The sequence below is a fragment of the Talpa occidentalis genome, unplaced genomic scaffold, assembly GCF_014898055.3.
Source record: "Talpa occidentalis isolate TD23 unplaced genomic scaffold, MPIMG_talOcc4v2.1 talOcc4.11, whole genome shotgun sequence".
NCBI classification, from domain to species: Eukaryota; Metazoa; Chordata; class Mammalia; order Eulipotyphla; family Talpidae; genus Talpa; species Talpa occidentalis.
Window position 1 is genome coordinate 42,261,364 of NW_023601104.1, and position 27,134 is coordinate 42,288,497.

Sequence of the window (27,134 nt, forward strand, 5' to 3'; positions counted from 1 at the left end):
TGGTGTTTATTAAGAGTCAGATGGTGGCCCCCACATTTAGATGGAGACCACGAACAGGTGGCAGTGGTCTAGTTACCCCTGGAAAGTTTCATTGTTTCGTGGATCCAGGGCAGGAAGTTGGAGATTCTGGTGAAGACCTGGGGAAGTAACTCAGGACTCTGGTAAGCATAGCTGACGATGCCCTGGACCACACCTTTACAAACCAACGGGCCCCCAGAGTCCCCCTGAGGAGAGAAAAGGGACAAGTCTCAGTCATGGCCCTCTGGCTTCCAAACTCTAAGGTTCATCATCCCCCGGTCCTTTCGCCTCTCTCTCAGGGTTCAGGTGTCACAGGGAATGGACTGAATGTTCATCAGACATCAGGCTTTGATTGTAGGGGCACGAGCAGCATCCAGGCCTGTGTGACTCCCCCCATTGATGATGCTGGCTGTGTCCCCTTCAGCGCAGCCCATGCCCAGGCTACTTCTTGTTACCCCAGGACAATGGCCTAGAGGCTGATGGAGGGAGACCTGCCCCTGTGCTGGGAAGAATGTGCCTCTACCCACGAGTGGAACCTGGCCACTGAACACTGTGATATGGGAGAACCCTGGTCATGCACCCCAATGTCACAGAAACCCTGGGGCAAGACTGGGAAGGGGATTGTCTCCTTACACTTGCAGTGGCCTTCTTGGACTTAGGTTTTCCCACACACAGCTGGATGGTGTTGTTGTAGTCATTTGGGAAGAGATCCTTGCACGTCTTCTCAGCCTGCACTTTTAGATCCGCCTCCTGAAGTGTGTCTGGAAAGTTGCCATCTGCCATTTCTCCCCAGCCCGCCACGCTGCACACCCGCCCGGGCTTCACCCAGTCCCGAGGACGCGGCAGGGCAATGGGCTTCACAGTCTTGGTGAGTTGGACCTTTTTTTTCAGCTGGTCAGAAAGGAGAGTGGGGAGTTCATGTCCTGGCCTACACTGGGCTCAGGCCTGTGGGGAGACTGCCTGTACCCACTGCCCTCCCGCAACCCTGCGAGAGTCTTCTCCCCACCCTCCTTCTGTTCACTGACCCAGGACGAGCATGCAGTTGGAGGGAGGTGGGAATTCATACCCATGGTGGGGTGCTCGCTCCTGTGACTTGTGCAGTTGCCCTGAAAGTCAGCAAGACGGTACCTTCAACAGCATGATGTCATTGATATGTGTCTCAGCATCATAGTCCTTGTGGGGGAAGGTTTGGATCACACGGATGACCTGCCGGTTGTTTTCCTTCTTTTTGATGTTGTGAGCTCCCATCATGACAGTCATTTCCCTGTAAAACAAGGAAGATGTGAAGTCAGGAGCTTCAGCGCAGTCTTTTAGGGCAGGTTGAAGCACAGCCTCTAGACCCCCAGATGAGTAGATTGGAAGGAGGGGAGGGTGGGTGTCCCCCTTCCTTGCTGTGCAGGGGTGACCCAGGCCTTGATGGTGCTTCAGCAGAACCCCCTGCCCCCATGTTCCAGGAACCCCACACTGGCTCTGCCAGTCGACACAGATCACGGGGCTCCTTTGTGTGCTCAGGAACTTCCTGAATGGCCTGGTGCCGTGTAGGAGGTCCCAGGATGCTAAGGCCCCATTTGTTCTCCTCACCTTCCTTCGCAGTGAGCTGCTGTCAACACGAAGTTGTCTTGCACCAGGGAACCCCCACAATAACCTCCTCGGTTACCATAGAAATGTACACGTGCCATGTATGGCCGGGAGTGTGGTTTGGCCTCTTTTCCCCAGTAGATCTCCCCTGAAAGAGAAACTTCCCTGGATCTCTTTGTTCATAGAAAAGATTCGGGCTTTGCCTTGCAGGCTGAAACAACGGATGAGATGACCCAGGCTGGGGTGGGCTGTCGTGGTCTTCAAGGACCCAACACCTTGGGATATGGACTCGGGCCTCCTGAGCTCATTGGGTGCATGGGAATGTTTCCTCGCCTGGTTCTCAGTTCCTCTGTGGAGCGGGGAGCTCTGCCCTATTGAATATCAAACCCTCAAACACATGTCCTGGGGAAGGATGTGTGCCCGGACCAGCACCGCAGTGAACAATGAGGCCGTCTCAGGGTTGAGAGACTGCGCAGGGTGGTCAGGGATTCGGTTAAAGAAATGACAAACAGACACACTTCAAGAGAGAGTGTAAATCTGAGTGTAATTTAATTTGAGTTGGTGACCAGTATATATATGTTTTCTAAAAGCATAGGAATGGCAAACATCAGTGAAGAGATCAGCTTGCTTATAGGTTTAGCTTATCATTGCCAGGGCAGTGATTTACATCTGGACCCAGGCGCATTCCTAAGTAGTTAGGCTATTAATTTTTCTTTTTGTTTTATATGATTACTTTTTGTTTTAACTACTCACTACCACTAAATTACTATTAATTAACACGGGTGAATTTTACTTTTCACAATGTAATATTTTTATCATTAAGATTAATGCTAACAAGGCTAAGCATACAACAGAGAAATTATTAAGCTAACAGTTCTATTAATACACAGAGTTTAGTAACGTTTCATTTGAATTAGCCTAGTTATTAGATTTCGTATGTTATTTTTTAATCAGCAAACCAATGACCTTTTAGACAGAGAAAGAGATAAGATTTTAGAGAGAGAGAAAAGATTTTAGAGAGACAGTTGTATTAGAATAAAGTTTGTGGGTCTTGAGAAGGCGAGATAAGTTTCCCGGCGGACAGCATTCCTGTAGTGGCTCCTGGTGGTCGTTATCTTTCAACAGGCTTCCGTCTTATCTATGTCTTCAGGGGGTTTTGCTGTTCTCCCCCTGAGCGTTGGTTCCTTGCCCAGCGGGACCTAGGGACCGTGGCGAAAGCCATTAGCCCTAAAGGTCACTGCAGGGGGAGGTGCAGCAGATGTGTGCTCAGGATAGACGTCTTCACGACCTGAAATTAGTTGCTTTGACCTAGCCTGGTTGATTCTCTGTCACACATTTCTCAGCCAACCTGTGTCCCTCCTACTCCAGGCTTGCCCTATTTTCAGACCCGAAATATTGGATCCTGAGCAGTGGAAAACTCAGGGTTCATTTTCCCCATCCTGAGTCAACCGCATGGTAAATACACCAAAAGGCTTGTTGGGCACACAGTGAATACTCCAGTTCCTTTGTCAGCAGCAGAGAGGAGTGGTGCTAATGCAATTTGATTCCCAGCACAGATTTGTCTTTTTAGAAATTGACTAGAGGATCGAGGGGGCAGATTAGACAAATTTGAAAATCAGAGTGGGATGGGGATGGGGTGGGAGTGAGCCTGGTGGGAGTCAGTGTCCATTAGACCTTGGGAGCATGGTGAGGGCACAAGCCATGGCTCATTTAGTGTCTGAGTTTTCCTCTGGTAGATTTGAGTGGCCAGAGAGTGGGGACAGGGAAAAGGTGACAATTGGGCCCTGAATTTAAGAAAACGCCTTCACTCTTAGTGAAGAGGACAGTTCCTGCCATAGCAGACACTTAACCTGACTTAGGTGTGCAGAATGGAAATTATGGACATCAACTCCAGCTCTCCCCTCCACTGCATCCTGTTCATCCTAAATATAAGTCCCTGTTCAGGTGACAGGAGCGAGAGCCATAGAAGGGAGCTGACACCCCAGGTCTCGTGGGAGTAGATTCCTTTGCTGTGATTTCTGTCCTGTATATTCAGATAGAGGTCTGGGTTTCAGCAAGTTTCTGGGAGTAGACTGAGCAAGGAAGGCTCAAAGGAGCCTCAGTGGACACTATGGAAGTGTCACGAGTGGAGTAAGCCTGTGTGGTGGAGGTGGAGCTGAGAATAGAGAGGGTCACTTACCTCCTTCAACCCCGGAGAGTAGGACACTGGCCAACAAGGACAGGAGGGGCAGCATCTTCTCTGAGGCTGATCAGGTCCGATGTGGTCCCTGCTTCCTCCCTCCAGCTTTTCAATCCTGGAGGTGAAGTAAGAAGGGGCGGGTTCAGCCACCACTTAAATATATTCTTTAGTTATGCATTTCACCATATCCCACTTCCTTCTGGTGTGTGTGGTGGGGTAGCTGCAAGAACCACATCCCTAGGCCATGGAGGTGTGACCACGCCCAGGAAGAGAAGACCCTGGCCTGGGCCTGGGGATTGGGCATTGCCTGCAGGGTGTCCCCCCACTCTAACACAGACCATCTAGTGATGGAATATAACTCCAGTCACCTAAATTTGTGTTTAGGCAAGTGCTTCTTAAGATGTGAGCACCTGTTCAATCCTACCAGGTAAACTTGAAACACATAGTCAAGAGCCTGGTCATCCATCATGTGTTGGTAAGTTCAGCCAAGCAGAAACTGCTGGGGGTGGGTGAGGAACAGAGACTCTACTTGAGGTCATGTGTGGGCCAGGCCAGGTTCATCCTAAGGTCAGTGTTGCTCTGAACTTGTTGCTAGGTCAAAGGTGTATGTTCTCTGTATGAAAGCAGTTTTGGGAATAGAGGCAGAGACTGAGGAGGACAGCTTTGTCAGTCATTCTGAGTGTCCCAGGTGGAAACATTTCGAGGTGTGAATCTACTTGGTATACAAGAAAATACCATTGGATTACATTACTTCTCTGTGTTCTTTCTTAAATTAACACAGATTGGAAAAGACTACGATCTCTGAAACTGGACATCATTCTTCTTTTGCACCTCTGATTACCAGAAGGTGAAACATGTGAAGTGTCCTCTTATTCTCCTTCCTGTGCCAGGTGTGACTGTGTTAATAACTTGTTATGTCCTGCTCTTTTATGATTTTTGTCTCTCTTCACACCCAAGTTGCAAACCCCAAGTCTTTTCTGCAATGTTGGGGTGAGTCATTAAGTAACTATGTTGGACACTTTGAGTTAAGTACCCAGTAGATTGTATTTATGAAATTTTGGCAACTTAGAAAATCAAAGATGAAAGCATGTAATATGACCTAGAGCTATTGATTATCATTTGAAGGCATCTTGTCACAAACCACGAGGTTTTCATAATTTCCATAGTTGACTTCCAATCTGCTGGGCAGCACTTTCACTTTTTCTGATAGAGAATTTTCCACTAACTCTTGGGACACTACCTGGAGCTCCCCCTCCACCTCACTGGCTCCATCAGGGGAAGGCAGGAGGATCCACTCACAGGCTTAAGCCCATCCTGCAGGGCAGGCATGTGTGCATGTGACACTGGCCCAGGCCCCTCATCCCCCTGTCTCAGCTACCCCGCCTGCTCATGATTCAGCTGCTCTGACCTGGGACAGAGGCCCAGACCTAAGCTTAGCCACTTGTCAGGAGACAAAGCTGCTTTGTGGTCTTCATGAATGAATTTGTAATTTCTCTGTAATTTTCAGTAACCAGAAAGCAAAATGGAAAGTGCATGAAGCCTGGAGAATTGGAATAATGCACAGATGTATAGTATGAGCCCAAGAAGATGAGGGAGAATGAAGGAGTAAAAGTATGGAGGCAACAATGACTGAAAAGTTTCAATTTTCATGAAACAAATCCCAACCATTAATGTGGACATTAGGAAGGTCAGTGAACTCAAAGTAGGAAAAGGGAGCATGGAAATGGGCAGGATTCCCTCCACCCCGGACAACAGGGCAGAAAAGTGATTAAAGATAAAGTCGCTGAAAATATCTCCACTTAGTAGGAACAAATAACAGACAAGTGAACAGACCCAAACCGTCAGTGTAGACACCCAGACAGCCTTGAGAACTCAGAATGGGACAAAAGAGCATGGAAATCGGTAGCGCCCCCTACCGCGCACCCCCCCCACCCCGCCCTTCCCCCTAGAGCTCCTCCTCCCAGTCCAGCTCCGCTTCTTCAGATGCCCCACTGGGCCCAGCTCACACCAGGTTTCAGCTTCAGGGGCCTGTTCACAGGGGGAGAGTGGTGTAGGGCTACCAGGGGGTGAACAGAGACAGACATGGTGCCTTTTCTCCTTGAAGACACCCCAGTTGCTAAAGGGGTTCACGAGGAGGTCGCTGCCCACTTTCTCCAATAACTTCTGACCATGATCACTTAGTTCCTTCTGGGCACAGAGGAGTCTTGCATTTTGTGACTACATGTTATTGTGGTAAAGTACACAGAACATCAGCTTTACCCATCACCATGATGGGGTGCAAAGTGTGGGGGCACCAAGTCCACACCCCTTGTCCTGTCACCCCCTGCACCTCCACCTCAACCTTCCTCCTCTTCCAAAAGGGAGTCTCTGAGCCCCTTCAGATGTAATCCCAGTTGTCCTCTGCCCCGCCCTGGGGAGACGGTCTGCTGTCTGTGTCTGCAGTGTGGAGAGTCCTCCATACATGTAAGTGTCGCCAATGTTCCTGTCTTCGGCCTTATGCCTGCCTGTCAGTGGGACGTGACAGGTTCCGGGGCAAACAGCATGGGTACACGGCCTGGAGGGCGAGTGCAAGGACAGAGAGAGCAGGAAGGCAGGAGGCCACACACCAGCTGCTTGATGCGTCCTTTGCTGCCAGCCTCAGGATGAAGCCAAGGGTCCTCCCACCATCTCCTGAAGGTGCTCCAGGTGGATGAGAGGCCTGGCTCTCCACTGTCTGGGTATTTCACAACTAATGAAGGAGTTGAGAAGCCAGTGTCTTCGTCTAAGGGCCACTGATGTCCTCAGGGACATGGAGATATGTGAAAACCCTGCTGAGAATCTGGGTTTCTCTTTTTTTATTTAAAGATTTATTTATTTATGCATACAAGAACTGGGGTACAGGCCACTGGGTTTCTCTTTACCAGGAGTGAGGACCTCTCATTCAGAATAACTGTCCCCACCTGGGCATCACTCCTGCCTCTTCTATACCATGCGCTGGCCAGGAGAAGATAGATGCAAGGAGAATATCTGAGCATTCCCTCTCGAGTCCATACTCCTAACCCTGCTCATTATGCGGCTCACCAGGTAGAGTTTGGGGGAGGGTGGATCTGCCTCTCTGCTCTGATCTGTTTCCTACCTGACAAGCAAGCTTGGCAGGAGATATGGAAAAGCTCACTGAAACCCAGTCTAGGAGGTCCCAGCCTTGAGCTCTGAGAATTTCCATCAGAGCGTGTTGGGGGAGGTGCGTGGCCTCCCAGCCCCATCAGGAGAGCAGAGGGGACCGGAGGTGTGTCCTGGAGAGGAGGGCTGCACCCACTGCACCCTGCCTGCGGCTATCCCGAGTGCAGACTGTCAAGTGCCTGATGAGGTTCCTCCTGTGCTTCCAGAGCGGGGACAGAAGGGGCAGAGGAACAGAGAGGGAATTAGTCTTACCTGATTTTTTTGAACACCAGTTGCTTCCTCAGAGACTTGATGTGCCCTATAGCACCTTATTCTCAGTATCTGGGGGGTTTCCTGCGGTGGACATGGAAAAGGAACTCTCAAGAGGAATGTCGCACTAATGCAGGGATTCCAGAAGAAACTCGGGTTAGTGAAACACGGTCAGTCTCTGAGCCAGTCTCCTGGTCATGCATGGTAACCCGGCTCCCGGTCTAACACCCTCACTGCACACCTGAGCATAGTCACCTGAAGGAAGGGAGGGAGAGTCTGTTGAAGAACTGGACAGACTGCTTTGGGGTGTGAGGTACAGTCTGAACGCTGAGATGGAAGACAGCACAGTTCCTTTTCTTCCTGAAGTCACACCACATCAGGGAGGCTCAGGTGGTGCCTTCAGCCCAGACATCACGGTCACTGCCACATCCTTGATATCCAAGGTCTTGGTGACCACAGAGACACTCAGTTCTGGGTGTGGAGGCCACACTGTGGGGTCAGACTCTGCTGGCTCTGGGTCCCCTGCACCTGGCCTGCCCGGCGCCCCCACTCCCAGGTCTGGACGCCAATCTGACCTGTGGCTTTGGAGTCAACTTCAGCCATGGTTGTGGGTGCACATCTCCCCGAGCCCAACACACACGCCCGGCCCCCCCGATAAAAATCCATTTTCACATGGGGGTTATATCTCCCCCCTGATTCCTGTTAACCTTGAAGATGTGCTGCTCACGTCTTGTTACCCACAAAGGCCTCTGTAACAGAACATCTCAAAGATCTTGGCCACTTTCAAAATGAGGTGAGAGCAATGACTTCATATTCTGTTTGAATGCTGAGAAGTGTCGTGAGACAGATATATCAAGATGAAGCTCAGAGAGGGAAAGTGAAGGGGTCTATGCCTTTTCCTTGTGGAAAAACACCCCCAAACAAAAGATTAAGCAAGGAGAATACAGTTCCCACCAAAGGCCGGGAGGCTAACGTGGACGGGGAAGGGAAAAGGAGAGCATAGTTGAGCGCGCGTGAGGAGCAGCTGCTGCTCCTGGCTGTGACCCACCTCTGGCATCTCAGGTCCCTGAGCGCCTCTGCTCCTTGCCGGGGACAAGAAATACTGGTTCTCCAGACCAGAACTAGGGAGTCCTGGGCCTGTAGGGGTGTCAGTAGAGGCTGTAGCAGCACAGCCGAGAATTCAAGCCAAGGATGAACAACCCTCTTGCCCTGCTCGGTGCTTGGGAAGCTGGAGCTTGTGGGGACAAAGGCACAATGATCAGCCACCCCCAACCCCACCCCGACTGACCCACTCGCTCCCCTACAGTCAATAATGGACTCAGGGTGCCTTTCTGTTTCCCGCCTGTCTCGTTCAACTGTTTGTAGAATCAAGAAAAATACAACCATCCACGGAAGCACACACAAGAATATGTGTACACATGTATACATAAGTGTAATATACACAATTTGTATCATAAAAACATACCGTGTCAGTGTATGTATATGTAGGTACACACCGAGGAGTAGGTACAGATACATGGTTTCCAACAGCAGCCTTGACACATAGTTCACTTGAGGGAGGTTCATGAGTAACAGGACTAGGGAGTGTCTGCTGTGGCCTCGTCCTCTTTCACAGGGACAGGGGGAGGCCCAGAAATGACAATGGAGCCTCATAACTGAACAGGAGCCTGGACTCCACTCCCAGGTCAGGTCTTTTCCAACTGGGAGAGAAAGGCTCGCAGCTCTCCTTCTGCCCAACCCACCATCACCGCAGTCCCCGAAGATGTTTTTGGGCCCTTGTTGCAATGTTTCCCTGAGAGACAGCAGCAGAGTCACGTGAACAGCTGTTCTGGGAGAACTTCAACTGTGAAAACACTCTGTTCTGCTCACATCTGCCCAATGTGGCTTCACCACTTCTTAGCATGTATAGAGGAAAGTGCAGCTTGGCAGCCTGCGTCCTGTGTGTGAGTGTGTGTGTGTGTGTGTAACCATGTGACCTCGGGCTCATCACCCAATATCTCTGAGTCTGTTTCACTTTTATTTTATTTTATTTATTTATTTAAATTCTTTTCCTTTTTTAAAGATTTATTTATTTATTTATACAAGCACTGGGTACAGTCAGAAGTGCGGGAGGGTGAGAGAATTCACCAGAGCCAGAGCGGGGAGCAGAGCAGGCAGAAGGACAGAATACACTGCTGAGGGGAGCAGCGGGAGGCAGGAGAGGTCTGCGCGCCATGTGGGACCCTCCTGCGGTGGCCGGGGAGCAGCCATGGATCGAACTGGCGCTGCAGAGGCTGCGGGCAGCCTCGCAACCCAGCGCTCAACCACTGCGCCACCGGGGAGGCCCTCTGTTTCACTTTTAAATGTGGTTATGGTCAATCCCCTGCAGAAGGTGGGGAATTCAGTAACATAATATAAAAATTATACAGGCTATGCACATGGCAAGGTGTGGGTTAATAGCAATGCCCTGTGTCTCTCTTACTGCTGATTCCCCCTATGCTGCATCTGGGCTAAAAACAGCTGCCAAATGACAACCTCTATTATTTGAAGGCCTTCTGGGTGCCCCACCCCCACCCCAGTGCTCCCTTCTACATGCATCTGGTAGGACTTCATTTACCTGAGAGAGCGCTCTGCTCTGGGACACTGAACAGAGTCCAGGGACGCCTTCTTGGGACAAACCTTTCCTTTGGCCTGTTATATCGTCTACAGGCTCAGGAAACAACTGTCTGATGCCCTGTGCTGTGAGGCTGAGGCAGAGATGAGATTTCTGGGAGAAAGGGACCCAGCTAACCCCACTGATGTGCCCCGTGATTTCCTCAGTGCTCACTGAGCACCATTTTCCAGTAGGGATTTCTGTGAACATAGCTGAGACACTGGCAGCTGCACAGCCAGCCTTAGCTTGTGGTGCCAGGAGAGGGGAGTGGGGTGAATGGCTGGAAGCTGAGTCCTCAAGTCCAAGGGCAAGGGCAGCGCCTTGGAGACTGACACCTGGTCCAATCACAGCTGGACCCTCAGTTCCCAGGCGTCCAGACCAGAACAAGGGGCCATTTGCAGTCTCATGTTGGAGGTTCTGACCAGTGATTAAGCAAGGAGAGTACAGTGGCACAAAAGGTGGCTGGGTAAAGTGTACAGTGAATGTGTACACGATAGAAGCTCCTGCTCCCGGCGTCAGCCCAGCTCTGGGGTCTCTGGCCCTGGTGTCACGTGTGCCATCCTGTCATAGTTCCTGTGGATGGGGCTCTCGGGGCCCAGCAGCTCTCTGCAGCCCTTGCTCTCTCCGGGGAGGATGTGCAGGGCGGGCTGGCTTTCCCGGTCTTCTGTTCTGTCCTTGTATGGGTCCAGGGCTGCCTCCTGGTTCTTGGTCAGAAACAGAGGAACTTAATAGCAGGGAGAATTTACAACAAAATATGTTGTACCAACACTGAAGGGAAAATAGAATATATGACAAAAGAATTTTGAGAAGAGAATTAGAATTTCTAAAAAAAAAATTGTTAAGTGTCTCTGAATATTATATATAGAGAAACAGAAAGTCTATACACAAACATATTAGAGGTTCTGCAAATGATTCAGCAGCCGCCCTCTCACCTACCCCAAACCCAACCATCTGCCACATCCTGTAGAGACTTGATAGTACACACCCCTAACCCTAGATGTGATGGGGAAGAAAGAACCCCTTCCTGTGAAAGTTAAGATGTGACCTTCTGGTTAAAGAAATGGCCTTAGCAGGCAAAGTTTCTGGGTAAAGATCCTCATGTCGGGTAGTGTTAAGAAGTCTTGAGTGTGGTCCAAGATCGCATCTACGTTGACAGACACCACAACCCAGATGACCCGTAACTTCTAAGTGACTCCCTTCCCAGCAGTGCAGAAAAGATTTTTCTGAGTCTGTATTGTTATACTTGTGCACAGGTCAGTGAAAGTGACCACAGTGTACAAACCCACACCCACTTTCCTGTCTTCCTCTGTAGCCCTCTCAGCACCCCAGGCTTTTACTCACGCCACGTTTTTGCTGAACTGTCCCCAACCTAACATCCAAGCCTTGCTTCTTGTTGGTGACTGGGACATAATTATTCACAGATTTGGCTACAAGTGGAAGTTACAGGGTGACTAGTATATGCCAAACTTCTGAAAATCCCATAGCTGGGTCTCTTTCCTATAGACTTTTTCTCTCCCCTTGCGCCCTCTCTCCCCCATTCTCACCAGAGGCAAATGGAAGTGTGACCTTCCCACTACAGCACACAATCTCAGTTCTACTTCCCTGACATAATCTCCCTCAAGTGTTTTTGATATCTTATAAGCACGCCAGAAATTCTGATCATCATCCAAGCCTCCTAATAGGAATGCACAGATAAATTAACTGAGGCAAGACTCTTCTCAACAACATGGCTGAGTCTTGTGTTTAAATGAAACTGGCCAGGGCCAATTTCTGGCCCCTTATGCCTATAGATTCTGATTTCAGGCAGAACATAAGACAGTGATACGATTTAGGGAAATCAGTTGACAGCAGCAGAAGCAAAGGCCATGTGTCAGTGTGGGAATATCCTGTTACTGTGCTAGTGCCACTACCTAAAAGGAATGGCCCTGCCACTTCCAACAGGCTCTGGAAGTGACATATGAGAGGTTCCAGCTCTAGGCGATGTTCCTCATGTGCCAGGCTCAATATTCTGTGGGGAATGTAGAGAAAGAACATCAGGATAAAAAGAAGAAAATGATTTTTAATATACTTTAAAATATTTTTTTAAAGATTTATTTATTTATGCACACAAGAACTGGGGTATAGGCCAGAGATATGGAGGGTGAGAGGATTCACCAGTGACAGAGTGGGGAACAGAACAGGCAGACGGACTGAAATACACTGCTGAGGGGAGCAATGGGTGAGTCAGGAGAGGTCTGCTGTGCCATGTGGGTAGCTCCCTGGACGGGATTGAATTCATGCTGCAGTGGCTACGGATAGCTTCATAGGTTGTGTATTAACCCCTTGTGCCACCAGGGAGGTCCCTTTAAAATATTTTTAAGGAGGGGCCTCCCTGGTGTCACAAGGGATTGAGCACTGTGAAGCAATCCACAGACTCTGCAGCATGAGTTTGATCCCCAGCCAGCCAGGGAGCAACCCACATGATGAGGCCGACCTCTCCTGACTCGCCCGCTGCTCCCCTCAGCAGTGTATTTCAGTCCATCTGCCTTTTCTGCTCCCCACTCTATCTCTGGTGAATCCTCTCACTCCCCGCACCTCTGGCCTGTACCCCAGCTCTTGTATGCATAAATAAAAATAAATCTTTAAAAAAATATTTTTAAGGAAAGGAACTGTGTGATCCAAATGAACATTTCCATCACGATAGGGAAGCTTTCTCCTCTAAGAGAAAAGACTTGCTTACATTAGCAAGATAAACAGAAACTATATTATTCAGCAACACTTTATCTCACAAATTCCTTGGCAATGTAGGGAACTGTAAATTTGCACAGCTTGGATAAGATCTGACTTTGGAATCAGATGCCTAAATTCTAACCCTTGCTCCCTCTCTACTCTTATGACATGAGTGAAAAGGAAAAGTACTTTCCCATGTCAGCATCTCACTGTCTCATCTGTGACATGAAGAAATGTCAGTAGCAACTCAGATGGCATCATTGGTCAATCCTACTAAACATTTCAAGAATTATCACCAATCTCACTCAAACTTTTTTTTTTTTAAAGATTTACTTATTTAGCATACAAGAACTGGGGTACAGACCAGAGGTGTTGAGGGGTGAGAGGATTCACCAGAGATAGACAGGGGAGCAGAACAGCCAGATCTACTGAAATCCACTGCTGAGGGGAGCAGTGGTCGAGACAGGAATGGTCTGCTGTGCCATGTGGGTAGCTCCCTGGCCGGGGATTGAACTCGTGCCACAGTGGCTACAGATAGCTTCACAGGTTGCATCTTAACCCCTTGAGCCACCAGGGAGGCTCTCTCATTCAAACTCTTTAGAACAAATTGAACAGGGAAAGAATACATCCTCACATATTCTGAAAGGCCAGTATTCCCAGGTACCAACCAGACAAAGATACCAAAAGAAACTGGAACAATGTCCTTTATGAAAACAGATGCAAAGTTCCTCCACAGGAAACTATCAAATTGAGTCCAACAACACAATAAAAGGATTATAGTCCATGAGCAACTGGGATTAACCCCTTAAAAGTTAAGGTGGTTCAACATTAGACATTCAATCAGTGTAACCCACTGTAGTAATAGAATGAAAATATATGATCATCTCAATAGAGGCAGAAAATTCATTTAACAAAATGAAAATCATTCATGGTTTTAAGGGGGAAAAAAATTTCAGCAAGCTATGAATAAATAGGAACTTCCATAACATCATGAAAGGTGTTTACTCAAACCCAAAAGCTATCATCTTATGTAGTGGTAAAAGACTGATATTAGGAACAAGATAAGTATGTCCACTTCACCACCACTATTTGACATTGAATTCAAAGTCCAAACAGAACAATTATGCAAAACAATGAAATAAAAGACATGCATACTGGAAAAAATGAAGTAAAACTACCTATTGGCAGAACATGACTACACCTTTATAGAAAATCCCCCCCATAGCAAAATAAATAAATAAATTCATGGCAGCATACAAGCTCAGTTGTCAGTCTATACACCAGCAATGAATAATCCAAAAAAAGAGAAATTAATACAATTCCATTTGCAATAGCATTCTCCCAAATAAAATGCCCACTACCAAATATAACCTTGGAGGTGAATAAATTTGAATTTGCTTAGTAGTGGATCTTATTTAAAAATAAATTACCCCTCTGAGTATTGTGTTAATATAAGTTCATGAAGAATATGCAAAGGAGGAAGGAAAAGTGTCATTCATTTCAATCTCCCACAGAAAGAGTGTTACATAAGCATTGAATTTTAAATCCTGGGATCCTATGAGATCTACAGTGCCATTTTCTGTGATCTCATAAAACCCAACAACTGAAGCCTTTCCTCCATGTTCTTAAAAGTGTATGTCAATGGCACTATAGTATCTTTCCTAGTTTTTAGAATTTTTACTTACAATTAATTTCTACAGTTGTTGGAAAATTTTAAAAAGAAAACAAAATTATAAAGTGATTATATTTCTCATTACTTGTTATTAATCATCTTTAATGTCCTGAGGGATGATCCAACACTTCTCTCATGTGTATCTGTAGCCAGGCTTGTCCTATTCTGGTGGGAGAAGCACAGAGGAACCTTGCACTATATGGTATGTTGTGTCTGGCTGCTTTCATTAGCTCAATGAGTCTGAGGTTTATTCAGAGGTCAGGGATCACCAAAAGGTCAAGTCCTGGTTCTCCAGTGCCCAGCATGCTGCCCACTATGCATGGTATTGCAGCTTAGCAATCTAACTTCCTTGGGAAAAGGCGTCCTCTGCCAGTCTTAGCCCATGTGCTTGAGTGGGACCCACACAAGTGCCCCCAAAGCAGGGAAGACTGAGCCTTGTCTGCCCATGGACTCAACTTCTAGGGCCACAGAGACTTGCTATTCAGGTCAATCAATATCAAAGGCCAGTTTTGGTAAAAACAAAAGTCAAGAGAAATGGCCTCATTCGAAGCATTTGTAATTTTAAAGGGATGATAAATAACCCTCAGAAAGGAAGCTTGGATGAGGCAGGGCTGCTGTCTGGATTTAGTGGCTGTGGCTGTCACTGTCTTGTGCACCTACGGCATGTACAGCTGCATCTGCGTCTGGCTGCAGCACAGCAAGGGCCTGTGCACCTCGGCTGAAGAAACTATCCTGAAGGACTTGGCAGGATGGAGGTGAAGGGGCGGTGGTTCTGTCATTAGGGACATGATTTCTGGGGCTCTGGCACCTCTATCGGTCAATACCATCTCCTAGTCCCCACCTCAGCCTCAGGTTACTGTCTGGGTTGGAACAAGTAGTCTTTTCTGAGTCATCAGCTGTGGGCAATGATGTGGCCACAGTGGATCCTCACACCACCCTGGGGGTGTCACCAGACAGCAGAAGTGGGGGCAGGCAGCCTTCATAGAGTGCCTTGTAAGATGATGCACCACAGAACCAGAAAGGTCTCAAGTATAGCAGTACTTGAGTTTCTTCAGTCTAACGAGGAAGCTTCTCCTGAGATCTTGTGCTCTGTCCTGAGCCTCCCCACTTAGGCTACAACTTCCTTCAAGGAGCCCCATCTCCGGGAAGGAATACTGGTAGCCAGTGGTGTGTCCTCTGTGGGATGACCATCTGGCCCTCCAGCAGCATGATGGGGTGCTCTTTCCCAAAGAAAGATTGCACCACAGTGCTGGGGAGAGGGACGAAGGCTGGGTGGCCCAGGGCAGTGCCCAAGGCCTGGGCAAATTCAGCATTTGTAATGGTGGAGGCTGGAGGCATTCCATTCAGAACTCCCTGCATATAGTTTGCATCAACAGCTTGGGTCAAGATAACTGCTAAGTCCCATATGTGCGAGGGGGGACATAAGTCCCTGCTGCTAAGTCCCTTATGTGCCTCAGGCTGCCAAGGGAAGAACTGGCAGCCTGAGCCGATGGGGACTCCCAAGCCCAGGCGGAAAAGCAATAGCATGTGACCAATGGCACTGCCCCCATGGCCCAACACAACCCCGAGAACAGACAAAAGGGATGATTGAGGGAGGCCCCTCAGCCTCCAGGTAGCCTGGCTGTTCTGTTCCTCCTGTTTCCCTTTCCTCACTTTGCAAACTGGTTTATGATTCAGCCTGCAGCAGAGCGAGGGTGTAGGGTGTTGGGACTTTCATCCTCCCATCTGCAGGCCGGCCAGAAATGGTGGCACTCTCCCACTCTGGAAGCTCAGCCCTTCTGACACCCCCATGGGCCCAAGCTGATTGAAGGAGGTGGATCCTGTCTGATACCCAACCCTGGGTTCTCACCAGAGCGCACCACCACCTGGCGTGTAGAGTCTCCAGGAAGCCTGGCTGCAGCTTCCCATTTGGTTACGAGGTTGGAGAAAAAGTCAAAATCCCCTCCAGGGCTGTCCTCATCATACTACGCAGCCAGGCTGGGCAGGTAGTAAGCTGCCGGGAATAGCGTCCATTGCCCTGGCTCTGGATAGCTTGGTCGTGCCTGACCTTTACCAGTCACAGGTTCCCTTGGCCTCACCCACCTGAGCTCTTGGGATCTCCCCGTGGGAAGACAAGTCATGAATATTTTCTGATCTCAGTCATGAGCTGATCTCTCCAGTCCTGGAGGAACAACTCTTTGGTGAAGGATTAAGCTGAGCCGCTACTGGAGAGCAGTGGTTGAGAACAAATGGGCTTGGGTGCCAGACTGCCTGGATTTTAATCTCTGCTCCATCATTTCTTAACTTTATGACAAGTAACATAACTTCTCTGGGCAGAACTTTTGCATCTGCAAAATGTGGTTAATAACCTACCTCACAGGGTGTTTGTGAGGACTAAATGCTTAAATAGGTGTAAGGCACTCAGAATAGGGCTAGGTAAACATGCTGTAATTGAAATTATTTGATCCCCGAGGTGAAATACAGAACCAGGAATTCTATTCCTAGAGAAATGTGCTGTGAAAAGCAAGGAGTTTGGGAGTAGGTGGAATTTTTCCTGGCACTGGGAGCAGTGTTACCCTCCTTCCCTTTTCTCCAAGGATCCCCATTGATCATGAAAGTACTTGGACTCAGGGGCTAAAGGTTCCTGTGTCTCGTAAAGCCCCACACTCTTGGGCACCTACAGGTAGAAGAGCCTCCCCTCTGCTCCCCCTTCCCCTGACTAAATTTAGGAGCTTATGACTGGCACATACCCACACCTGTGACTAAGACCCAGGCCTGGGGAAGTCGTGGGGCTTCCGAGATGGCTCTTGCCAGCATTTGGGTGGTCTCCAGGCGGCTGCTAAGAACCTCTTTCTGGAAGTTTTCATTCCACCTGCAGGAAAAACGGGAACTAAAAAGCTACTAAATACACACATGCAAATGTGAGTTTTTTCAGTCTAAGGAGGAAACTTCCCTGGTCCAGTAAAACCCTGCTTTGTGGCTTAGAGAAATGGTCTGCCCTCCCGGATCTTTTCTGGGGCATCCAGTGTTACAACTGAGGACAAAGCCAGTGGTTGCGGGGTTCAGGGCAGGTGGGTGTGAGGCGATGCGCAGGGTGAGTGGCCCGGGACATGGGTTTGGTTTTCTATCCGGCAGTCCTGCCTCCACAGGTCAGGGGTGTCATCAGAGTGGTTCCTGTCCTCCCTCTGCTCTGATGACTGTGAGCTTGAGCGCCCGGGCTGACCTTCGCGGAGGGTTGAGAATGTTCTCTCCTGCCAGGTTGACCGCGGCATCGCAGGCGGGCAGCCCGGACGTGGCGAGCGCGTCCTGGGGAGAGAGCAGGATGCCCGGAGCCCGCGCCCGCCCCGCCCCGCCCCGCCCGGGCCCGACCTACCCACGAGACCCGCCCGGGCCCCGGGCTCCGGGAGACCGAGGTCACTTCGTGGCCCCTGGCCCTCAGCAGCCGGGTGAGGGCTGTCCCGATGAAGCCCGTTCCTCCACCTGCGCGGAAAGCCAGAGGTGACCATCCTCGGGGGACGCCCGCGTCCCCGCCGCGGCCCCCTCGGCCATCCCACCCGTTTCCAGACTCCCCCGTCCTTCCCGCCCTCCCCGCGAGGCGCAGGTGACCCAGGTCTCCTGATCAGGGAAAGCCCTAATCTCCAGGCCTGGGTCCTTGTGCCCCCCTCGGAGCGGCCCCCAGTTTTGCATCTCCGTCTCATCTTCCCTACACCCGCCCCCCACTCCTTTAACTCTTCCCTCACCCACGAGCACCCGCATCGCGACCGGGACCTACTGCGCCTGCGCAGGATTGGAGTCTGGCCAGAACCCCCTTTAGACGCGGACGACCTCTCTGCGCATGTGCCGTTCGGGAAGCGCGCTCCGTGGGGGCGGGCAGAGCAGGGGCGGGGCGGGGCGGGGCGGGGCCTGCCCCGGACCCGGAAGGATTCAGAGAGGACACCTATGTCATCGCCAGGCGCGAGAGTGGGGTGGATGCGGGGACAGACTGAGGGGAAGTGTGAGGAGGGAAGATTTTACTGCAGAAAAAAAGCTCTTGATCTAAAATCCGAACCTACTTCAACAGCCCAGTTCTGGATGTCCCTCAGTTTGGCGCATCAGTAAATCAAGACAACCCATCCTCTGGTACTATCATTTCTCTCTCCTCGGCCTATCATTTTATCGTTTCTTCGCCCCCGTGCTGGCTCCTTCCCCGTGCTGGCATTCTAAACCTCTCTGTGTCGTAAAATAAAGTCACCCTATGGGCCCACGTAGGTCCTGGAGGGCCGTCAGGGGCTCCACGGGGCTATGCAAGAGGCTCCACAGAGAGACATTCCCGCCTCCCAGGCGCCATGATCGCAAAGCCAGCGCTGCCCGGCAGCCTTCACCCCATCTCCTTCAGGAGAGCCCAGTCCCTGCAGAGTGATTTGTGGAGAAGCATCCTATTCCGAGGATCACCTTAAACGCAGACTTTGTCTTCCTGGAATTGCCCACGCACAGCTGGATATTGCGGTCAAACTTGGGGAAGTGTCCCCAGGCCTGGGGTTCCAGGACTCTCAGCTTCACCTCTTGCAGAGTGTGGGAGCCCAGGCTGGGCACATTTGTTCTTCCCCAGCCTGCCACCCGGCACATCTTCCCAGGTGGGATGACATTGAATTGGGGTGCCAGGGGGAGAGTCCCCACTGCCAGGGTCAGGTTGGCTTTCTCCTTGAGCTGTGAGGGGAATGAGGGGCTGTCAGTTCTGAACAAGGGACGGGGGTAGTAGAGGAAGGTGGGAGGGACAGCACCAATGGTGCCACGGGAGGGTCACATCCAGGACAGATTGTTGGGGTGCAGTCTGGAGGCAGGTTGGGGGTATGGGGACCCTCAGGAGAAGACTGAACGACAGGAGGTAGAGAAGGGAGGAACATGTCATCACCATCAGTAACATGATGTCGTGCTGGACACTCATGTCGCCATACTTTGGATGAGGAAACTGTATTATGACCTTGAGTTGCTGCCACATGTCTTCCTTCTGTCTTGTATCATGGGCCCCCAGGACCACCGCTATGAGCCTGTTGTGAGGGGGCAGAAGGACAAGGGGAAACAGTGATGGTCTGAGATGTGCCCGTTCTGGGGAACAGGAAGTGGAGTCTTTCACTGGGTCACCTGATGCTGCCACCCCTCTTCTCTTGGTCCACTTCTGCCATTGGGGGGGCTCAAGTCTTGCTCAGGGAAGGGAGTTTTCAGGGAACAGAGATAATTTCCAGGACCTTTGGAGTTGCTGGAGACTGAGCAGAGTCCAAGGAGGACCCAGAACAGCACGAGCATTTCCTAATTCAGGGCGCCCTGTATGAGCACCACCCACACAGCAGCAAGAGTGATCCTTTGTAGGAGAGTTGTGTTCTCAGTGACTGAGGATCAGGCCTTCTGTGATGTTTGCCCAAGTTTGCCTCCTCTTAAGGCTGACACAGGCCAAGGGCCTCTCTGGTCACCAAGGGTGTGCTCCTGGTTCCTACCCTGGGGCTCTTTATACCCTGGTTTGCGGTAGACAGGCCCTGATGTCTCACCTTCCTGCACAGTGGGCGGCTGTCAGCACAAAGTTCCTTCTTATCAGGAAGCCACCGCATGTGGCTAGGTTACCCTGGGGAAGGACAATTTCCAGATAGGCCATGTAGTGGCGGGAGTGTGGCCTGGACTCTGTGCTCCCAATGATCTCCCCTGGAACAGAGAACCCAGGCCTGAGCACAAGCATTGGTGTTCTCTCCACAGAATGTGCGAGCTGGGTTCAAGAGGGAGAGGCTTCTCCTTACTCACCCTGGCCCTGTGCTCTGTCCATCCTCCCTCTCATGTATCTGGTGCCTCCTTCCCCTCCCGCAGCCTCCCACTGAGTTCTCCTCCCATCATGGAGGCGCAGCAACCATGCAGGTGTTGTTCATCTGGGCTTTCCCTCACTCCCATTCTGCCTCTGCCTCAGCCCTCCTTTTCACTAAGCCAGTCTCTCCAGGCTCCTGTATCATCCTTCTGCACAGCCGTGAGTGGTACCCGAATGCCATATTACTAGACAATGTACGGTCTGAAATGGAGAGGATGAAGGGGGCCTAGGCCCTCATACATGCTCTCACCTTCTGTGTTGAGAAGACACACATGTCTCCTTTTCTACTTGCTCTGGGATGTCCCCCAATCAACGTGGGATTCCTGAGAACTATTACAGGCTGCAGACAATGGGTGGGCACATCCCAAGTGGAAGCTTCCACTCTGGCTCTTGAAGAGAGAGCCTGGAACCCTCTTTGAGAGTCAACTCTATTCAGACTAAACTTTGTTGTAGAGCTGCACCTGCGGCTTCTAGTGGAAAGGGCCCGAGACTCACCAGCTTTAGCCCTGGAGCACAGGACAGCGAACAGCAGGGTGAGAGGAAGACGATGCATCTTCTCAGAGAGGCTGCCCATAGCGAGTGCTGCTTCTATTTTCCAGCTGTGGGTTTTATAATCCATTAAGCCAGGGCAGGGCAGGGCAGGGCAGAGCAGGCTAATAACCACAGGAATTGCATGGTGATTTTCTTTCTTCATTCTAAGCTGACTGTCTTTCTGATCAGCAGCTACCCCAGAGCTGCCATCTGTTTTATTAGAAGTGAATTGGAGGCCTGAAATTCCAAGTCCTATCTTCCAGGTTAAATGCTCAACTATGGTGCCTCAGTGGAGCACACGGAATTTGGGAAGAGATGCAAGTTTCTCATACAGCTTTGCAAGGGAAATAAAAGTAAAAATAGACCATGGGACTACATTAAACTGAAAGGCTTTTGTACCTCAAAAGAAGGCACCATGCACAAAAAATAGGATACCTATAGGGAAAAATATTTGCACATAACATATATAGTGAGGGGCTAATTTCCACAAAATATGAAGTACTTAAATAATCCAACAATGAAAAAAGAAGACAACCCAATCAAAAAACTGGGGTAAAGCCCTAAATAGATAGTTTTTCTAAAGAAGGCATTCACAAGGCCTGCAGACATGTGAAAATTTGTTCAACATCAGTTATTATCAACAGAAGGGAAATGCAAATAAAACCACAATGAGATACCCCTCACCCCTGTGAGAATGACCCATAGCAAAAACAATGAAGATATCAATATTGACAAGGATGTGGAGAATAAGGAACTCTCCTTCATTGCTGATGGGAATGCAAGTTGGGGCAGCCTCAATGGGAAATGATATGGAGATATCATAAGAAAGTAAAAATGGATATCTCATATGGTCTGGCAGTACCTCGGCTAGAAATTTATCAAAAAGATAGGAAAAGTCTAATACGAAAGAACTTATGCTACTTTCATAGCAGCACTATCCACAATAGCTAACTCATGGTACCAAACGAAGTCTTACCAACAGATGAATGATAAAGAAACTGTGGACTAAGTACTCCATGGAATACTATACGACTATTAAAAAGATGAAACAGTGCCTTTTGGGACAAAAGGAATGGAACTCAAGGTGATTATGTTAAGTGAAATAATTCAGGATGAAAGACAGATATCAGATGGCTCTGCTCATCTGTGCAATATAGATAAGGAAAAAACACACAGAGGCAAAGGAGGAGTGAATCTTGGAGTCAGTGAATGTCCAGTATTGCCTCTATTCTGCCAGGGGGAATAGAAGGGTGGGAGAAGGGGAAGGTGGAGGGAGGCAGATGGGGTATTGGACAGGTGGCTTGGTGGAGTTGGTAAGTGGGACATGAGCACTTATGGAGGAGTGAAAATATAACTCCAAAATTAGATAAAAAAATAATGGGAAGAGACTCAGCATGTGTTTCCTTCTCTCTCTTAGACCACGAGCCTGGAACAGACATGGCCCTTATTCAAGATATCCGCTGGCAAGATACTTCCAAGAGGGACATGAAGACATGAAGCTAATAGGCGAGTAGTTGGCAGCTGATTTAGCTCTAGCAAAGGCTGTGGGGCAGCTGGTGGACAAGGGCTGAGTAGCCCTACTCTAGTGGGAGGTGTGTCTAAGGTGGGAGACCATCTGTCACCTTGTCACAGGTGCCATGAGGATTAGGGGGGTACAATCTGGTCTTCCCTGAGGCCCTGCTGCAAACACACAGGGGACTGGCAAACAGGACTTGGCGGGGACAGACCCAGAGTAGAAATCCCACTGAGGTGTTACCACAGAGAGACCAAGCAGGGGGCTCAGGGAAAGGTGGGGCTCATGTGACCCGGCCTACATCAGGTGTGGGAAGTAGGGCCACACATGCTTCCTCCCAGTCTTCTTCTTTGGGGTTTGGGCTGGGATCCAGGAAGTAGCTAAGGCCTCCCTGAGGGTCTCTGGGAAGTGAGTTCCATTGTTCTGTTGGGAGACAGTCCCTCCTGGTGACAGGGTAGAGGGTCCACCTATGCCACTGTGGATGGGCTGGAGAGGTATAGGTGGGAGTTGGTGGCATGTGTGGGCATTTGCAGGTGGGTGATGGGAGGACAGGAGAAGACGGGGAGTTTGACCTGGTTCATGGCTGATTTCATTCAACAGAGAGAACACAAATACTCTCACTGGGAGGTGGTGTTTATTACGAGTCAGAAGTGGCCCCCACATTTAGATGGAGACCATGAACAAGTGGCAGTGGTCTAGTTACCCCTGGAGAGTTTCATTGTTTTGTGGATCCAGGGCAGGAAGCTGGAGATTCTGGTGAAGACCTGGGGAAGTAACTCAGGACTCTCATCGTCAGCATAGCTGACGATGCCTTGGGCCACACCTCTACAAACAAATGGGCCCCCAGAGTCCCCCTGTGGAGAGAAAAGGGACAAGTCTCAGTCACAGCCCTCTGGCTTCCAAGCTCTAAGGTTCATCATCCCCCGGTCCTTTGGCCTCTCTCTCAGGGCTCAGGTGTCCCAGGGAAGGGACTGAATGTTCATCAGACACCAGGCCTTGAACACCAGGCCTTGATTGTAGTGGACGTGCAGCTTCCGGGCCTGTGTGACTCCTCTCACCATTGCCGATCCTGGCTGTGTCTCCCTCAACTCAGCCCAGGCCCAGGCTCCTTCTTGTTACCCCAGGACAAAGGCCCAGAGGCTGATGTAGGGAGAACCTGCCCCCGTGCTGGGAAGAACGTGCCTCCACCCATGAGTGGAACCTGGCCACTGTACACTGTGATATGGGCGAAGCCTCGTCAAGCACCCCAATGTCACAGACACCCTGGGGCAAGACTGGGAAGGGGATTTTCTCCTTACATTTGCGGTGGCCTTCTTGGACTTAGGTTTTCCCACACACAGCTGGATGGAGTTGTTGTAGTCATTTGGGAAGAGATCCTTGCACGTCTTCTCAGCCTGCACTTTTAGATCTGCCTCCTGAAGTGTGTCTGGAGAGTTGCCATCTGCCATTTCTCCCCAGCCCGCCACGCTGCACACCTGCCCGGGCTTCACCACGTCCCGAGGACGCGGCAGGGCAATGGGCTTCACAGTCTTGGTGAGTTGGGCCTTTTTTTTCAGCTAGTCAGAAAGGAGAGGGGGTACTTCATGTCCCGGCCTACACTGGGCTCAGGCCTGTGGGGAGACTGCCTGTACCCACTGCCCTCCCGCTACCCTGCGAGAGTCTTCTCCCCAGCCCCCTTCTTTTTTTTTTTTTTAAAGATTTATTTATTTTTATACAAGAGCTGGGGTAGAGACCAGAGGTGCAGGAGGGTGAGAGGCTTCACCAGAGACAGAGCAGGGAACAGAACAGGCAGATGACAAAAATACACTGCTGAGGGGAGCAGCGGGTGAGATAGAAGAGGTCTGCTGCGCCATATGGGACCCTCGCCTGTGGCCGGGATCGAACCCGCACTGCGGAGGTTGCGGACAGCCTCACAGCGCTGCACTCAATACGCTGCACCACCGTTCCCCAGACCCCTTCTGTTCACTGACCCGGGACGTGCATCCAGTTGGAGGGAGGTGGGAACTCATACCCATGGTGGGGTGCTCACTCCTGTGACTTGTGCAGTTGCCCCTGCAAGTCAGCAAGATGGTACCTTCAACAGCATGATGTCATTGATAAGTTTCTCAGCATCATAGTCCTCGTGGGGGAAAGGTCTGAGCACAGGGATGACCTGCCGGGTCTTTTCCTTCTTTTTGATGTTGTGAGCTCCCAGCGTGACATTCATTTCGCTGTAACACAAGGAGCATGTGAAGTCGGGTGCTTAAGCACAAAGCACAGTCTCTGGAGGGCAGGTTGAAGCGCAGCCTCTAGACCCCCAGCTGAGTAGATTGGAAGGAGGGGAGGGTGGGTGTCCCCCTTCCTTGCTGTGCAGAGGTGACCCAGGCTGTGATGGGCCTTCGGGCTGGGAATTTCCCCCCGATGCTCCATGAATCCCACACTGCCTCTGCCCAGCCACACAGGTTACCAGGACTCCATTATGTGCTCTGGGTGCTCAGGAACCTCCTGAATTGCCTGGGCCGTGTAGGATATCCCAGGATGCTAAGGCCCCATTTGTTCTCACCTTCCTTTGCAGTGAGCTGCTGTCAACACGAAGTTGTCTTGCACCAGGAACCCCCCACATTGACCTTTTCGGTCACCATTGACCTGTATAAATGCCATGTAGGGCCGGGAGTGTGGTTTGGCCTCTTTACCCCAGTAGATCGCTCCTGAAAGAGAAACTTCCCTGGATCTCTTAGTTCATAGAAAAAGATTCGGGCTTTGCCTTGCAGGCTGAAACAATGGATGAAATGACCCAGGCTGGGGTGGGCTGTCGTGGTCTTCAAGGACCCAACACCTTGGGATATGGACTTGGGCCCCCTGGGCGCATGGGGACATGGGAATGTTTCCTCGCCTGGTTCTCGGTTCCTCTGTGGAGCGGGGGGCTCTGCCCGACTGAATATCAAACCCTCAAACACATGTCCCGGGGAAGGATGTGTGCTCTGGATAGAGGTCGTCACGACCTGAAATTAGTTTCTTTGACCTAGACTGGTTGATTCTCTGTCACACACTTCTCAGACAACCTGTGTCCTGCCTACTCCCAGGCTTGGCCTAGTCTCAGACCTGAAAAATTGGATCCTGTGCAGTGGAAAACTCAGGATTCATTTTCCCCATCCTGAGTCAGCTGCATGATACATACCCCCAAAAGGCTTGTTGGGCACACAGTGAATACTCCAGTTCCTTTGTCAGCAGCAGAGAGGAGTGGTGCTAATGCAATTTGATTCTCAGCACAGATTTGTCTTTTTAGAAATTGACTAGAGGATCAAGGGGGAAGATTAGACAAGTTTCAAAATCATAGTGGGCTGGGGAAATGGGTGGGAGTGAGCCTGGTGGGAGTCAGTGTCCATTAGGCCTTGGGAGCATGGTGAGGCCACATGCCCTGGCTCATTTAGTGTCTGAATTTTCCTCTGATAGATTTGAGTGGCCAGAGAGTGGGGGCAGGGAGAAGGTGACAATTGGACCCTGAATTTAAGAAAACTCCTTCATTCTTGGTCCAGAGGACAGCTCCTGCCATAGCAGACACCTAACCTGACTTAGGTGTGCAGAATGGAAATTATGGACATCAACTCCAGCTCTCCCCTCCCCTGCATCCTGTCCCATCCTAAATATAAGTCCCTGTTCAGGTGACAGGAGTGAGAGCCATGGAAGGGAAATGACACCCCAGGTCTCGTGGGAGTAGATTCCTTTGCTGTGATTTCTGTCCTGTGTATTCAGATAGAGGTCTGGGTTTCAGCAGTTTCTGAGAGTAGACTGAGCAAGGAAGGCTCAAAGGAGCCTCAGTGGACACTATGGAAGTGTCACGAGTGGTTTAAGCCTGTGTGGTGGAGGTGGAGCTGAGAATAGAGAGGGTCACTTACCTCCTTCAACCCCGGAGAGTAGGACACTGGCCAACAAGGACAGGAGGGGCAGCATCTTCTCTGAGGCTGATCAGGTCCAATGTGGTCTCTGCTTCCTCCCTCCAGCTTTTCAACCCTGGAGGTGAAGTAAGAATGGGCAGGCTCAGCGACCACTTAGCCCCTCCTGGTTAAATACATTCTTAAGTTATGCATTTTACCATATCCCACTTCCTTCTGGTCTGTGTGGTGGGGGAGCTGCAAGAACCACTTCCTGAGGCCATGGAGGTGTGACCACGCCCAGGAAGAGAAGACCCTGGTGTGGGGCCTGGGGAATGGGCATTGCCTGCAGGGTGTCCCCCCACTCTAACACAGACCCTCTACTGATGGAATATGAACCCGGTCGCCTAAATTCGTGTTTAGGCAATTGCTTCTTCAGATTTGAGCACCTGTTCAATCCTATCATGTAAACTTCCTTTTGGAGATAACCCCAAATTATTTCAGTGCAAAAGAAGGAGGCAGTGGTCTCTCCTGAAACAGAGTCAAGAGCTTGGTCATCCATCATGTGTTGGTAAGTTCAGCCAAGCAGAAACTGCTGGGGGTGGGTGAGGAACAGAGACTCTACTTGAGGTTGTGTGTGGGCCAGGCCAGGTTCATCCTAAGGTCAGTGTTGCTCTGAAATTGTGGCAAGGACGAAGGTGTAATGTCCCTGTATGAAAGCAGTTTTTGGAATAGAGGCAGAGACTGAGGAGAACAACTTTGTCAGTCATTCTGAGTGTCCCAGGTGGAGATATTTCGAGGTGTGAATCTATTTGGGATACAAGCAAACACCATTGGATTACATTACTTCTCTGTGTTCTTTCTTAAATTAACACAGATTGGAAAAGACTACGATCTCTGAAATTGGACATCATTCTTCTTTTGCATCTTCTGATTACCAGAAGGTGAAACATGTAAAGTGTCCTCTCATTCTCCTTCCTGTGCCAGGTGTGACTGTGTGGTAATAACTTGTCATGTCCTGTCCTTTTATGATTTTTGTCTCTCTTCACACCCAAGTTGCAAACCCCAAGTGTGTTCAGCAATGTTGGGGTAAGTCATTCAGTAACTGTGTTGGACACTTTGAGTTAAGTACCGAGTAGATCGTATTTTTGAAATTTTGGCAACTTAGAAAATCAATGATGATCGCATATAATATGACCTCGAGCTGTTGGTTATCATTTGAAGGCATCTTGTCACA

General features: G+C 50.1%; 3 protein-coding genes and 1 pseudogene across 3 annotated transcripts; all 4 read right to left on the bottom strand.

The window, feature by feature from the left end:
• Positions 1 to 3,854, bottom strand: LOC119238968 (mast cell protease 8-like). The gene is made up of 5 exons (XM_037503159.2): positions 3,776 to 3,854; positions 1,600 to 1,744; positions 1,147 to 1,282; positions 652 to 909; positions 1 to 224 (listed from the first exon to the last, which is right to left on the bottom strand). Exons 1-5 carry the CDS (start codon positions 3,828 to 3,830, stop codon positions 69 to 71), a joined length of 750 nt encoding a protein of 249 aa, XP_037359056.1. The 5' UTR covers positions 3,831 to 3,854; the 3' UTR covers positions 1 to 68.
• An 8,498-nt stretch (positions 3,855 to 12,352) lies between these two features.
• LOC119238971 (epimerase family protein SDR39U1-like) lies at positions 12,353 to 17,498 on the bottom strand (annotated as a pseudogene).
• A 1,048-nt stretch (positions 17,499 to 18,546) lies between these two features.
• On the bottom strand, positions 18,547 to 20,576 carry LOC119238079 (chymase-like). Its single transcript, XM_037501821.1, has 4 exons — positions 20,498 to 20,576; positions 19,698 to 19,848; positions 19,067 to 19,202; positions 18,547 to 18,861 (listed from the first exon to the last, which is right to left on the bottom strand). Exons 1-4 carry the CDS (start codon positions 20,574 to 20,576, stop codon positions 18,547 to 18,549), a joined length of 681 nt encoding a protein of 226 aa, XP_037357718.1.
• Positions 20,577 to 22,666: 2,090 nt separating this feature from the next.
• Positions 22,667 to 26,036, bottom strand: LOC119238967 (mast cell protease 8-like). Its single transcript, XM_037503158.2, has 5 exons — positions 25,922 to 26,036; positions 24,589 to 24,733; positions 24,121 to 24,256; positions 23,345 to 23,602; positions 22,667 to 22,900 (listed from the first exon to the last, which is right to left on the bottom strand). The coding sequence occupies exons 1-5, from the start codon at positions 25,974 to 25,976 to the stop codon at positions 22,742 to 22,744; spliced, it is 753 nt and encodes a 250-aa protein (XP_037359055.1). The 5' UTR covers positions 25,977 to 26,036; the 3' UTR covers positions 22,667 to 22,741.
• Between the last annotated feature and the right edge of the window lie 1,098 nt (positions 26,037 to 27,134).